The sequence below is a fragment of the Acartia tonsa genome, chromosome 1, assembly GCF_053477335.1.
Source record: "Acartia tonsa isolate MP-2025a chromosome 1, ASM5347733v1, whole genome shotgun sequence".
Classification (NCBI taxonomy): Eukaryota; Metazoa; Arthropoda; class Copepoda; order Calanoida; family Acartiidae; genus Acartia; species Acartia tonsa.
The window spans coordinates 63,204,861-63,217,642 of NC_137260.1; the positions used below are offsets into that span (position 1 = coordinate 63,204,861).

The 12,782-nt window shown below is 31.0% G+C and overlaps 1 protein-coding gene and 1 long non-coding RNA gene across 2 annotated transcripts; both read right to left on the reverse strand.

Annotated features, from left to right (window-relative positions):
- Window positions 1-2,607: 2,607 nt before the first annotated feature.
- Window positions 2,608-9,688, reverse strand: LOC145328463 (uncharacterized). Its single transcript, XM_080172167.1, has 5 exons — window positions 9,617-9,688; window positions 8,421-9,019; window positions 8,028-8,149; window positions 7,745-7,749; window positions 2,608-3,412 (listed from the first exon to the last, which is right to left on the reverse strand). The coding sequence occupies exons 2-5, from the start codon at window positions 8,992-8,994 to the stop codon at window positions 2,821-2,823; spliced, it is 1,293 nt and encodes a 430-aa protein (XP_080028293.1). The 5' UTR covers window positions 8,995-9,019; window positions 9,617-9,688; the 3' UTR covers window positions 2,608-2,820.
- Window positions 9,689-10,056: 368 nt separating this feature from the next.
- LOC145326337 (uncharacterized) lies at window positions 10,057-12,782 on the reverse strand. The gene is made up of 3 exons (XR_013881872.1): window positions 12,290-12,782; window positions 11,550-11,638; window positions 10,057-11,217 (listed from the first exon to the last, which is right to left on the reverse strand). It is a non-coding gene; the product is annotated as an uncharacterized LOC145326337 (long non-coding RNA).

The window sequence follows — 12,782 nt, forward strand, 5'->3', positions numbered from 1 at the left end:
TAAAAAGGAAAAAGGGGAGGGGGGTTGCTGTGCTTGACAAGGTCCTCTGAGGGAAACCACCTGGCTGTCAAACAGACAGAATAATGTATAGAGTGGATGAAACACTGTAAAGGGTTTTTACGTCTTTTATCTTAAAATTTAAAGAAACATTTCCAAATAGAAATTATGTTAATTGAGCTTTGACAAAGAACGGACAAGAGTAAGTTGTAAGGTCAATACACATTAATTTGTGGAAATCTAATTAAGATTAAAGTTTACATGATTTAAATCAATTAAAATTTCTGAAGAACTATCTATGTTCCTTATTTTAAACAAATACTGCAATGACTAACATGTCTAACATATCCACAAGAATCGCAGCTAACAAAGTTTTGTTACAATATAGAGTGTTATGTTTTTTTTGCAATGTGAAAGAAAGAGAGAAGGCAGAAGAGAAAGAAAGAGAGTGAAAACAAATGAGATAGAGAGAGAGATGAATACAGGAAGAGAGAGAGGTAGAAAGACAGAGAAGGATATAAGAACCTATAGAGTAGCTCTGCTTTAAAAGAAAAAACCTTGCTTATTTGCTTAAATGAAGAAAACAAATATTTGAAATTTTACAATTTTTTACTCCGGAACTGATTCATATCCACTGGATATGAATCAGTTCTGCAACCGGGTTGTTGTAAAATTGCCCACAGAAGCATAGACAAAATTATGAAATAAATCCTTTTTTTTTTAACATCTGCGGCAAACTGACTATAAAACCATATCTAACAGCTTGTCTGAACAGTATGTAAATTAAAAACTTGCAATAGTTTTGGCAATTTCACATAAAGTACCTTGTTGAGCAAACAAACCCCCATCCACTTTTTAAAACATATATTGAAAAAAATGGAGGAGTAGGGGAGTCTACCCATTCCACCTTCCTTATTCTCAAGTTATTTCAGAATAGGGGGTGGGGGTTATCATAGCTCACCAGGGTACTTTGTGTGTAAGCACCCTATTTAGATCAAAGTTTTATTTATCTCAACTAATTTCTTCTTTAATTATTTTTGAAAAAAAGTATATCTTTTTAATACAAATAGTAGTAGGTATATGGATTTAATATGTGTGGATATTAGGACATGAGATATTTCTTTCTTAACTTAATTTGCTACTTTGTTCCTCATTTATTGGTCACTACTTTATTCTAGTAGTCAAGGAGGGGATGGGGTAAAAGGAGTGGAGGAGTATTGTTATATTAGCCAGCTGACAATGACAATTGTATGAGAGTATGTGCAAATATGATGCAACATCCAAGTAATATATATATATATATATATCAATTAGCAGTTATTAAGACAAGTGTAAGCATATAAAGATCACGTAAATGGCTATACTGATTACTGTCCTTCGCCCGGTTAGATAAAGACTTTAACATATATTCTTTTAACTATTTTTTAACTTAGACGGGCAAACAAACGGATTGACATACAAACAGACAAAAGGCACTAAAGGTACTAAATAGATAGATAGATCTATATTTCTGTTTTTTCCTGCTCAAGGATTTTGTCTCCTTGACAACCAACACTTTGATTTTACCACCTTTGTCTGGAGGTCCTAACTGTGCATTGTAATGTCTGTTTTCGTGCTATCACATTCACGTACTACACATAACATTTTTAATGTCTCTAGTATTTCGCAGTTCAGTCTAAAACCCGACACCTCCACGACAGGTTGTTACTAATATTCTTTTTTTTCCAAACTGTTTCTTTACTTTCGTTGTTGAAGGACTTCATTGTGATCTTTATATTTTGTGGTTTTGTACCCAAAAATCTCAAGAACTGTTGGAACGATATGGCTTTCCTTTATACAGAGATGGTTGTTTTTTAGTTTCAGTATATAAAAAAAAGAGCCTTGTACCACCAAAAATATTATATGAAATAAGCTCCCTAATGACTTCTAGTAGCGTAGCCACTGGCATAGTATATAAACTTGATGCAAAACTGCTTATATACAGGATTCTGTTTATAAACACACTAACATTTTTAGGACTTGATTATGGAAATATTTCGCTTAAAATATTTTACCTTCTTGGATAAAAAGTTGTTATGAGAAAAGGTTTAAATCAGCAAAGTTAAAAAGGACGTAGATACTTTCTTGTAACGATTATAGAGTTGCTGCGATTTCTAAATCGTACCTAACTGTCGCGAGAATTATTATTTATAGCATTAAATCGACAGGACAATTCTAACATGCCTAAAAATGAAAAAACTAACCGTGACGTGCGTAGGGACGTACAGAACCTAGTTATAAAAAAGCTTTGATAAAAAGACAAGGATGGCAACATCCATAAAAGCGAAGCTCTGAAACGGTAGGACAAACGCACATTAACACTTAAAAAGGTTAAAAATCAACAAGTTTAAAATGGACGTACGGACATTCTGATAACGATTATAACGTTGCAATGCTTTCTAAATCGTGCCTAACTGTGACAGGATTCATTACCCAAAGTTTAAAATCGACAGGACAATTCTAACATACCTAAATACGGACGTACCGACCCTAGTTATAGAAAAGCTTTGATAAGAAAAACAATTGTTTAATTAATTCAACAATATTTATTCTACATTATAAAAACAAAATATTTGTCATTTTAAGTACACATTTTTTTATTATAAACTAATAGGATATCATTCTTTATGTATGTATGCATGGTCAATGCTATCTCATAAACGGCTGGATAATCAGTTCACTAATTTAAGAAGTTTGGTATTAAACTGAGAAAAAAAGTCTTTAAGCAAGGGGCGATGTATTTTGTAATATGAAAATTTAGAGAATTTACGGATTTTAATTAATTTACATATCAATAGAGAGAGGATCAATATTGTCAGCTCTCATCTGGATAGAGAGAGGATCTTCATCAAATATTTCTTCTTCTTTAATTTCTTCTTTAACATAAACTTCTTCACATTTAATTAAACTAATAGATACAGAAGTTGGAACTGTATTATTAAAGGTTTTCATCATTTCTAAATGTCCAGGGGATCTATTATGTCTTGATAAATCTGAACTAAAGGTATAATGTTTGTCACAAAGTTTACATGAGAATGGTTTATCTCCTGTATGGATTCTTTTATGGACAGTCAAATGGCTAATTTGAGAAAATGTCTTTTCACATTGATCACACGAGTATGGCTTCTCACCTGTATGAGTTCTTTTGTGAACAGTTAATTCACTACTTTGTCTGAATGTCTTTTCACATTGATCACACGAGTATGGCTTCTCACTAGTATGAATTCTTTTATGTCTGTTCAAGTCATTACTTTGTCTGAATGTCTTTTCACATTGATCACATGAGAATGGTTTTTCACCAGTATGAACTCTTTTATGGACAACCAAATTACCTCTCCGTGTAAAATTCTTGTAACAAATATCACAGGTATTCATGCTGGTTTATCCTCTCTTAATCTCCTGAAATATTTTTATGGATCAGTATTAGAACATAAAATATTGTTGCACAGATATTTCTAGGTAAAAAATTATTTACACAAAATCGAGAAAAAAAAGGTAAAATAAAGAATGACAACTTTCATGGAAGTAAAACTAAAAAAAATAAAATAATATAAATCCAATGATTACATTATATAAAAATTGTTTTCTTCTTAATAACTAGGTAAATATTTATAAGTGCAAATAGTCTTTCTCGGAACAATATTACAGATCCTTTTCTTTTCAAGAAAAAACAGGCAGTGAGACAAGCAATACAAATTGTAAAAGTCATATCCAAGTTGTTGTCAATAAAGCTAATTAATTTTAAAAGAACAAACTACCTTTCTCTAATAATTTACGATAAGAGCTAGTGTTATGTACGTATATACAAACAGACGTAAGAAGTCTTCGCTTTTAAAAATTGTAGAAAGAAAGTAATAAACAAGGATAACAACATTAATAAAAGCGAAGCTAACAAACATGAAATTATAGCATATATATTTGTGTACAGAGGTTGATATGGTTTTATAACCCAACCATCCCCCCCCCCCCTCCATATTTAGTTTTTATAATTATTTTTTATAATATTTAGCAACTCCTCCTACTTAAATCGTTCTAAATTAATGATAAATGGGCGGAGTAATAATAATGTTTGAGGCAAGATAGTAAAATGAGGGATTTTAAAGTTTAGGGTAAGCGCCCCTTTACCCCCATGCTAGGACGTATATGAGTTAGGGCGGTAAATATAAATAATCCTTATACTAAAGTAACAGGATGTCTGTTTGTCTATTTGTGTGTTTGTGTGTTTGTACCAAAGGATCTCGCTAACCGCTGAACCGATCAGGTTCTCCTTAACAGGGTAGCTTTTCATAGGTCCCGGGAAGGTTTATAACTATTTTGGGGGAGGGTACCATCACACTCCTAAGAGAAATCACAATAAAATCGAAAAAAATAGAAATATTCCCGCCGCTTAGTGTTAGTATCGGCTGCGTAGAGACATGAATTTAACAGCTGATCTTAGCATAGACAAATTATTTCTCAAATTAGATATTTAAAATAAAAAAAAAAATTAAATGCCACTAGAAGCCTCTAGTAAACGCTTAAAGTCTGTCAATTTTTTGTATAAGGCAGAATTCCGTTTCGAAGACGACATTATGATATTTATAAAATACGTGACATTTTATTTATTACAACTTTAAAATCATCAATATGCGACAACCACTGGACCGGTTTTAGATTGGTCAACGGATTTGAATTTATTACAACCAGGACTTATATTTTGCCACCTAGGACGACTAAATCGGCCAAGGAATAGCCGAATAGGATATTTTAAAACTTTTATTTTATGCCTTTTTTATCATGTCTACAACTTTAAAATAATTGTTACGTGACAATCACTGGACCGATTTTAGATTGGCCAACTGATTTGAATTCATTATGGCCAGGACTTATTTTTTGCCACCTTGGACGACTAAATCGGCCAAGGAATAGCCGAATACGATATTTTTAAACTTAACAAGAAAAAAAAACGTGAGTCAATTATTTTAATTGGCCGAATCCGGCCGATAACAAAAACAACTTGCTAATACTGTTCCAATTTGGTTACACTTTTAAGGGAAGGTTTATAAATGTCTTAGGGTTTGTTTTAGGCTTTGTTCCTGACCTCCATCAGACTCCCAAAGAGGATAAGGATCAAACAACTAGTATTCTAATATTAAAGCTTTTAAAATCCTTATTTCTGAACCGATTTAAAAAAAATAAAGGTCTAGCAGCACAGTTATGGGACCTGGAAAACGATTAATGCAATCCCTATATGCGTAGATTGAATCATAACAAAGATATTCAAAACCGCATGAAGATTTAGGGTTCGCAGAGTTATACAAAACAAAAATTTTTACTATGAAGGAAATAAACTTTTCAGATAAATGGCAATTAAAATCCTTAATTGTAATATAAAAGGTAATTGCTGCACTATTATTCCAAATGTTTTATTAATTTTAGAGGATATTGACTGCACTTAATGTGCATTCCCTATGATGATGCACGTAATTACCCCCTCTGTAGATTAAAATTAGTGCTTGAAACGATTGAACACTGAACTTAATGAATCAACCAATCAAAATTCACTAGTGTACCAAAAGTTGTTAAGCAAACGAATAAGAAAACTTTGGGGGCATATTTCTTATAAAAAGAGAGGGGTAGGTTTCTGGTAAAATCCGTAAAGGTGTGTGTTTTAAGCTTTAAAAATAGTAGTAGAACGATAATATTCACTAAATATGTGTATTTCTTATTGAAAAGAACTATAGACAAATTTTTTTTTTAAAGTTAACATAAATTTTTATCGTTCTACTACTGTCTTTAACTTATAACACATAACCTTTACGGATTTTACCAGAAACCTACCCCTATGCAGTACAGTACAATGCAGTACAGACAGACCAACGCATCATGTAATATATAGAGCAGGTGTGATATACGGAAATTGACGGCAATTTTTTTGTAAAACAAGAATGACAACATTCATAAAAGCGATGATTAAAAATAAATGACATTAACACATTAAGAATGTCAGAACTGAATAAGCAGAAAATAAATGTATATGTCTAAGGTAGATTTAAAGTAAATTTGTTGCAAAACTGCTTAATTACAGGACACACTTACATTTTAAGAACTAGATTGTAGAGATGCCTCCTTATTCAATTGTGCCTTATTATTATAGGAATCAGTATTCAAAAAAAAACAGATGAAAGAGATAAGTATAACACATAAAAAATTAGCTGTCAGAAAGGTTAAAAATCAACATTCTTTAAATGGACGTACAGACTTTCTGGTAATGATTATACAGTTGCAACGCTTTCTGAATCGTACCTTATTACTACAGGAATAAACATACCAAGTTTGAATTAGAAATGACAATAGAAAAGCTTCACTTTCAAACATAAGCATTGAATAGCATAAAAGAATGAGTCTGCAGTAATGACATAAGACACAAAAATACCTTAAAATATAAAGTAGATCTGTATAATGGATTTCTCTCTGTTCACTGTGAAAGTTAGTTGCTGACTGACATTGATACAATTATCAACCTAAATCTACAAAAACTAAATCTCCGCCCATTTACTTAAATATGATGCTCAATGCGCGGACTCCTCCCACTTTTAATCAGAAACTGAACAAGCAAATATGATATGCTGTTATCTTAAATAAAGATAATGGCGGCAAATTTAGGGAGGGAGAAGACATTGAGCTGATTATTATACGTTTTATAATTACGTTTTCTTATTTGTTTGACCAACAACTTTGGGGACGATAAATGCATTCTGATTGGTGGGTATATTAAGTTGAGTGTCCAAACATTTCAACAGAAAAACTGATATCTACAGAAAGGGTAATTTTGTGTATTAACATTGAGGATGTACATCAAATTATTGGCGATTGTCTTAACCCTTTATATCCCTGCGGGAAATTAGAAAGAAAAATATACTAACTTTAAAATGGGGAAAATATTCTTTAATTATATGAAATAGTCTGTTTAGAAAGAGCACAATACAAAGGTTATTTAATGTGTATAAACTGATAGTTAACAATATTTTAGATTTGCTTTCCATATAAAACATGATACAAATAAAACAACATACCCTTACATCCTTATAATAAAATAACTGGATGTCTGTCTGTTCCAAAGTATCTCGCTAACCGCTGAACCGATGTGATTCTCCTTTACAGGGTAGCTTGTCATAGGTCCTGGGAAGGGTTATAGCTAATTTTAATTTTAAGGAGGGTACAACCAATCTCCCCCCCTTACCGTTAAAGGAGAGGCAAGAGGTCCGACTGTTAGGGGTTAATGAAAGTAATCACATTTACCTGATTTGTCTTAGCTGTTTATTCAAATAAAGGCTGGAAAAATTATAATTTCATTGTTATACGTTATCTGAAAAAAATCAAAATGTACAAAAAATGATAAGTTTTGATTTGCAATAATGTAAATGTTTTTAACCAAATAATCTAAAATAACCAGCACTAGAAGAAAAATATTATACTTATACAGATTTTATAAAAATAAAGTACGGGTTGGGGGTGTGGGTGTGGGGAGAGGGGGGCCAAGTTTTGCCACTTTCACTTACTGGGTGATTATTAGGCTAGGTATTAAAGGGTGTTTAAAAAAAACCAATCGCTTCACTCTTTTCAATATAAACCATACAGTTTTGGTCAAAAACTAACGAAAAATGACCCAAATCATGCCCAAGCAATGATAATGAGAAAACACTATTAAATTTTGATTTCTACTCACCTCTCCTGAGGACAACGCAGATTTATGTTTAAACAATAAAGCAAACTCAGTATATAAGATACTTCTTATTTACATATTTTTACAAATAACAATTTTCTCAAAGAATTATGATTTTCTCTTTAAAATTATTTTTGGAGAAGTATAATTACTTACCTACACATAATATCAAATCTTAAATACAAACGTTAATTTATAACAAAGCATATGTCAAAATACATTCACAACAAATTCGCAATTTGGGTTCACTAATTTATCAAACATTTTTTTTTTTATCTACTTAAACAAATTCTTCACTCTCAGTTCCTTCTTCCTCCTTTATTTCCTCTTTTACAATTTCTTCCACACTCTCAGCCTCCATGTTGATAAAGAGAGGATCCTCATAAGGAATTTCTTCTTCTTTTATTTCTAGTTTAATATCAGCTTCACCACAATCAACAAAACTGGTAGATGCAGAAGTAGAAGGTGTGACTATATTCTTAATAGTTTCTAACTTTTTCAGATGTCCAGCTGATTTCTTATGGTTTGACATACTAGAACTTTTGTAATAAGATTTCTGGCATAATTTACAAGAGTATGGCTTCTCACCAGTATGGATCCTCTTATGTACAATTAAATGACTTTTTTGTGAGAAAGCCTTTTCACATGTATCACAAGAGTATGGCTTCTCACATTTATTGTTTCTTCTGTGTGTTGTTAAGGAACTCCTGACGGTAAATGTTTTTTTTACATATATCACATTTGAATGGTTTCTCTTCTGTGTGGATCCGCTTATGGTCATTTAAATGACTTTGTCGTGAAAAAGCCTTTTCACATGTATCACAAGAGTATGGTTTCTCTCCTGTGTGAATCCTCTTATGGTGAGCTAATTGGCCTAGTTGTGAGAAAGTCTTTTCACATGTATCACAAGAGTATGGTTTCTCTCCTGTATGAATCCTCTTATGGACTGTTAATTCAGTATTTGTACGGAAAGCTTTTTCACATGTATCACATGAGTATGACTTCTCTCCTTTATGGATCCTCATATGGTCAGTTAAATGATTATGTTGTGTGAAAGCTTTTACACATGTATTACATTTAAATGGTTTCTCACCTGTATGGATCCTTTTGTGTCTTTTCAGATCACTAATTGTAAAGAAATTTTTTTCACATGTATTACATGAGTATGGCTTCTCACCTGTATGAATTCTTATGTGTACTGTCAAATTACTCTTAGTAGAGAATTCCTTGCAGCAGATATGACACTTGTTCATGATGGATTCCTAATTGTTTTTACACCTGAAATTAATAATATTTGACATTATATCTGAGTAGAAAAGAAAATAATATTTCTTTGCCTTTATTACTTTATCTTTGCTTTACTGTGCTTAAAAGAGGGGGGGGGGTTCATCAAATAATACAATTCTAACTTTATCTGGAGAGAAAGAAAAATTTTCCTATTTTTAGAAAATAAGTTGCAAACAGTGGGTTGTGAGTATTTGTTTCTCTTTATTACTTAACTACTAAACAATACACATGGTGCACTAGCCCTGTGGCCCTAATCTTATGCTATATAACCTAACCTAATCTGAACTAAATAAAACACCAACATACGAAAGATTACCCCCCTCATATAAGAGTGGGTTCTGAGTTTGACTAGGCACTTTGATGAAAACTATTCTTATTTTAAATGAAAAAAAAGAATCGTATATTTTTCCAGTAGTCTTATCCCATTAAAGGTTCCTACTACACCCAACAAAAATAAAAATATCTATACCTAGACTTATATATTAAGATTCCTTAAAGAGAACTCAGTCATTTTTCAGTGATAAGCAAAGTGTCTTTATATGAACAGACAAATATTAACTTATTTTGATTTGCTTAATTAAAACTTACCTATGTTTTCTATCTGTTTCTATTAAATTCAGTTTCATGATTTTGTGTCTCAATTCATTTTATATTCAATCTGAAAATAGATATAAAAATTATTTTATAAGTAACAGAATTCTGAAAAGAAAATCTAAAATAAGAAAATGAGAAATAATTAAAAATTTAAAGAAGGTAAATAAACATTTACAGAGAGGACAGAAATAATTTATAAACAGTATCTACACAATTAAGTTATAATATAATTGATTTTTACAATTTTACATCAAGGTCAAACTTAGATTAGGGTAAATTAGAAATGTAAAGAGTAGCCCCTTAGGGTTAGGGCAACACAGATTTATGTAAACAATAAAGTGACCAAATATATGACATACTAATTTTTTAAACATTTTTACAAATAGCATTTTTCTAAAAGAATTAGGTATGAATTTTCTTAAATTTTTTTTTTGGAGAAGTAATATTATTTAAACACATTACAGGGGTGTATATTCTGCACAAGATTTATTTTTTTTCCCCTGCTACAAAATTTTTTATTTTTCTTCCCCCCTAGTTTTTTCTCTCCAAGTAGGGAGAAAATGGAAAAATATTTAAAGAACTCTATATTTTATTTATTTTATCCCTCCTACTACACATTTTTAAAAGTTTTTTTCACCAAGGAGGGGGGGGAAATGGAAAAAATGTTTTCAGTTTTCTTAATTTTTAAATTTTTTTTCCCTCCAACCACTTATTTTTTATTCCCCCCCCCCCCCCCCCTGAGCAGGGGATCCCATGTAGAATATATAACCCTGACACATTATCAAATCTTAAATACAAATATAAATATATAATAAAGCTAAAAAACATTTACAGCAAATTCCCAATCTAGGTTCATTCATTTATCAAACATTTTTATTTTTATCTAACTTAAACAAATTCTTCACTCTCAATTCCTTCTTCCTCCTTTATGTCCTCTTTTATAATTACTTCCACACTCTCAGCCTCTATCTTTATAGATATAGGATCCTCATCAAGAGTTTTTTCTTCTTTTATCTCAAGTTTAATATCAGCTTCACCACAATCAACAAAACTGGTAGAAGCTACAGAGGGAACCGTATTCTTGGTAGATTCAAACTTCCTAAGATGTTCAGCTGAACTATTATGTCTTGACAGGGATGAACTTAAGTAATAAGATTTCTGACATAATAGACAGGAGTATGGCCTTTCTCCTGTACAGAATTGTGGTGAGAAAGCTTTTTCATCTTTATCACCGGAATGTAGCATTTCTCCGGTATGAATCATTTTATGTATTCTTAAATCACTTTTTGTACGGAAAGCTTTCTCACATTTATCACAAGAGTATGACCTATGGGTCCTCTTATGACTAGTTAAAGCACTTTGTTTTGAGAAAGCCTTATTACATGTATTACAAGAGTATGGCTTCTCTCCCGTATGAATTCTCTTGTGAATTGTTAAGTCACCATTTTGTGTAAATGCCTTTTCACATACATTACACTTATATGGCTTTTCACCTGTATGAATTCTTATGTGTCTTGTCAAATCGCTCTTTTGAGAGAATTCCTTGCAGCATATATGACACTTGTTCATGATGGATTCCTTAATTGTTCTTGCACCTGCAATAAACAATATTTAATGCAATAGCTAAATAGAAATAATTGATTTTTTATCTTATTATTTCATTTTTAAAGCTACTCTATAATTAGGATGTCCTTACATCAGTCACTATGTAGGAATAATTATTAGATGTACTCTATATCCCTCTATCTCCTCTTTCTCTTTAATTATGTGGAAGCGCCCATTTATATGCAATATACATGACACACACAAAATAATATCTTAGCAATCCATATAAACTATGATAATAATCATGCTTTTAAAAATGTTTTTGCTTGTTGGGTTTTGTTATGGACAAAATTATCCTTGTACATGTTAAAAACTAACTTACTTTGATTCTGAACTCAAAATTTAAGTTTTATTTCTCTTTTTTTCAATTGACTTCAGCTTTGTAATCTTCAGTCTTATCTATTATTCTGTCTGAAAAAAATTATATCATTATTATTTTACAAATTACACAAGTCTAATAAAGAAAGGGGTAGTTGTGAAAATAGTTGAATTTGTTATTTCCATCTAGGTAGCTAATCTGGAGATAAATAGACCAATATTCTACCTAAGTAAGAATCCATCCATAGACTAGATATAAGAAGAAAACGTTATAATAGACCAAGTAGAGAGGCCTCTTCTAGATGTTGTAATAGACCAAGAAATATATATCTAATGAAAATGATGTTGTCCAACTGGATGAATGATTACATTTGAATTTAGTGAACCACATATTTTTTCCCGTTTAATAGTTTACATTACATTTATATATATTTGAAAGGATTAAAATTTTCTACCCATATTCTACAAAAACATTTAAAAGATTCACTACTATAAGTAACGCATTTAATGCACTATGTGAAGAAAAGAACTTGTGAAATTTTAAAAAAAAGAATTAAAGATGGTATATTAGAATTGTTTGTCATCAAACTTAGAAATTAAAAGTTTTCTCAAAAAGTAGTCTTAGTATCAACAAAAATATGATAAGAAAGAGTATTTACAAAAATAGACTTGGTGAACAAAGTCTTCTCATACCATTTTCTAAACAGTTAAATTAATTTGTTTTCTCACCAAAATAATACATACCTGATGGTTCAATAAAGGCTTCATTCAAATAATAATTCTTTATTCAAATCATTTCATTTCATTCTTTTCACTGAAAGAAACATTAGGAGAAGTAATATTATTTACACATTACATCAAATCTTAAATACAGACATAATAAAGCTCTTGCTAAAAGACGTTTATAACAAATTCGCAATCTAGGATTATGCATTTATTAAACATTTTCATTTTTATCTACTTAAACAAATTCTTTACTCTCAATTCCTTCTTTCTTCTTTATTTCCTCTTTTATAATTACTTCCACACTCTCAGCCTCTATCTTTATAGATACAGGATCCTCATCAAGAGTTTCTTCTTCTTTTATCTCTAATTTTACATCAGCTTCCCCACAATCAACAAAACTGGTTGCAGCAGAAGGTGTAACTTTATTCTTTAGTTCTAAGTATAGCAGATGTCCAGCTGATTTTTTGTGCTCTGACAGGACTGAGTTTGAGTAAAGATTTCTTGCATAAAT

Excerpts from the sequence above, each read along its gene's own strand:
- LOC145328463 (XM_080172167.1), bottom strand. The coding sequence starts at position 8,994 with ATGAACAAGTGTCATATCTGCTGCAAGGAATTCTCTACTAAGAGTAAT. Across the intron at positions 8,150-8,420 it reads TAACAACACACAGAAGAAAC|AAATAAAAGAAGAAGAAATT; the intron begins AATAAATGTGAG and ends ATATTAAACTAG.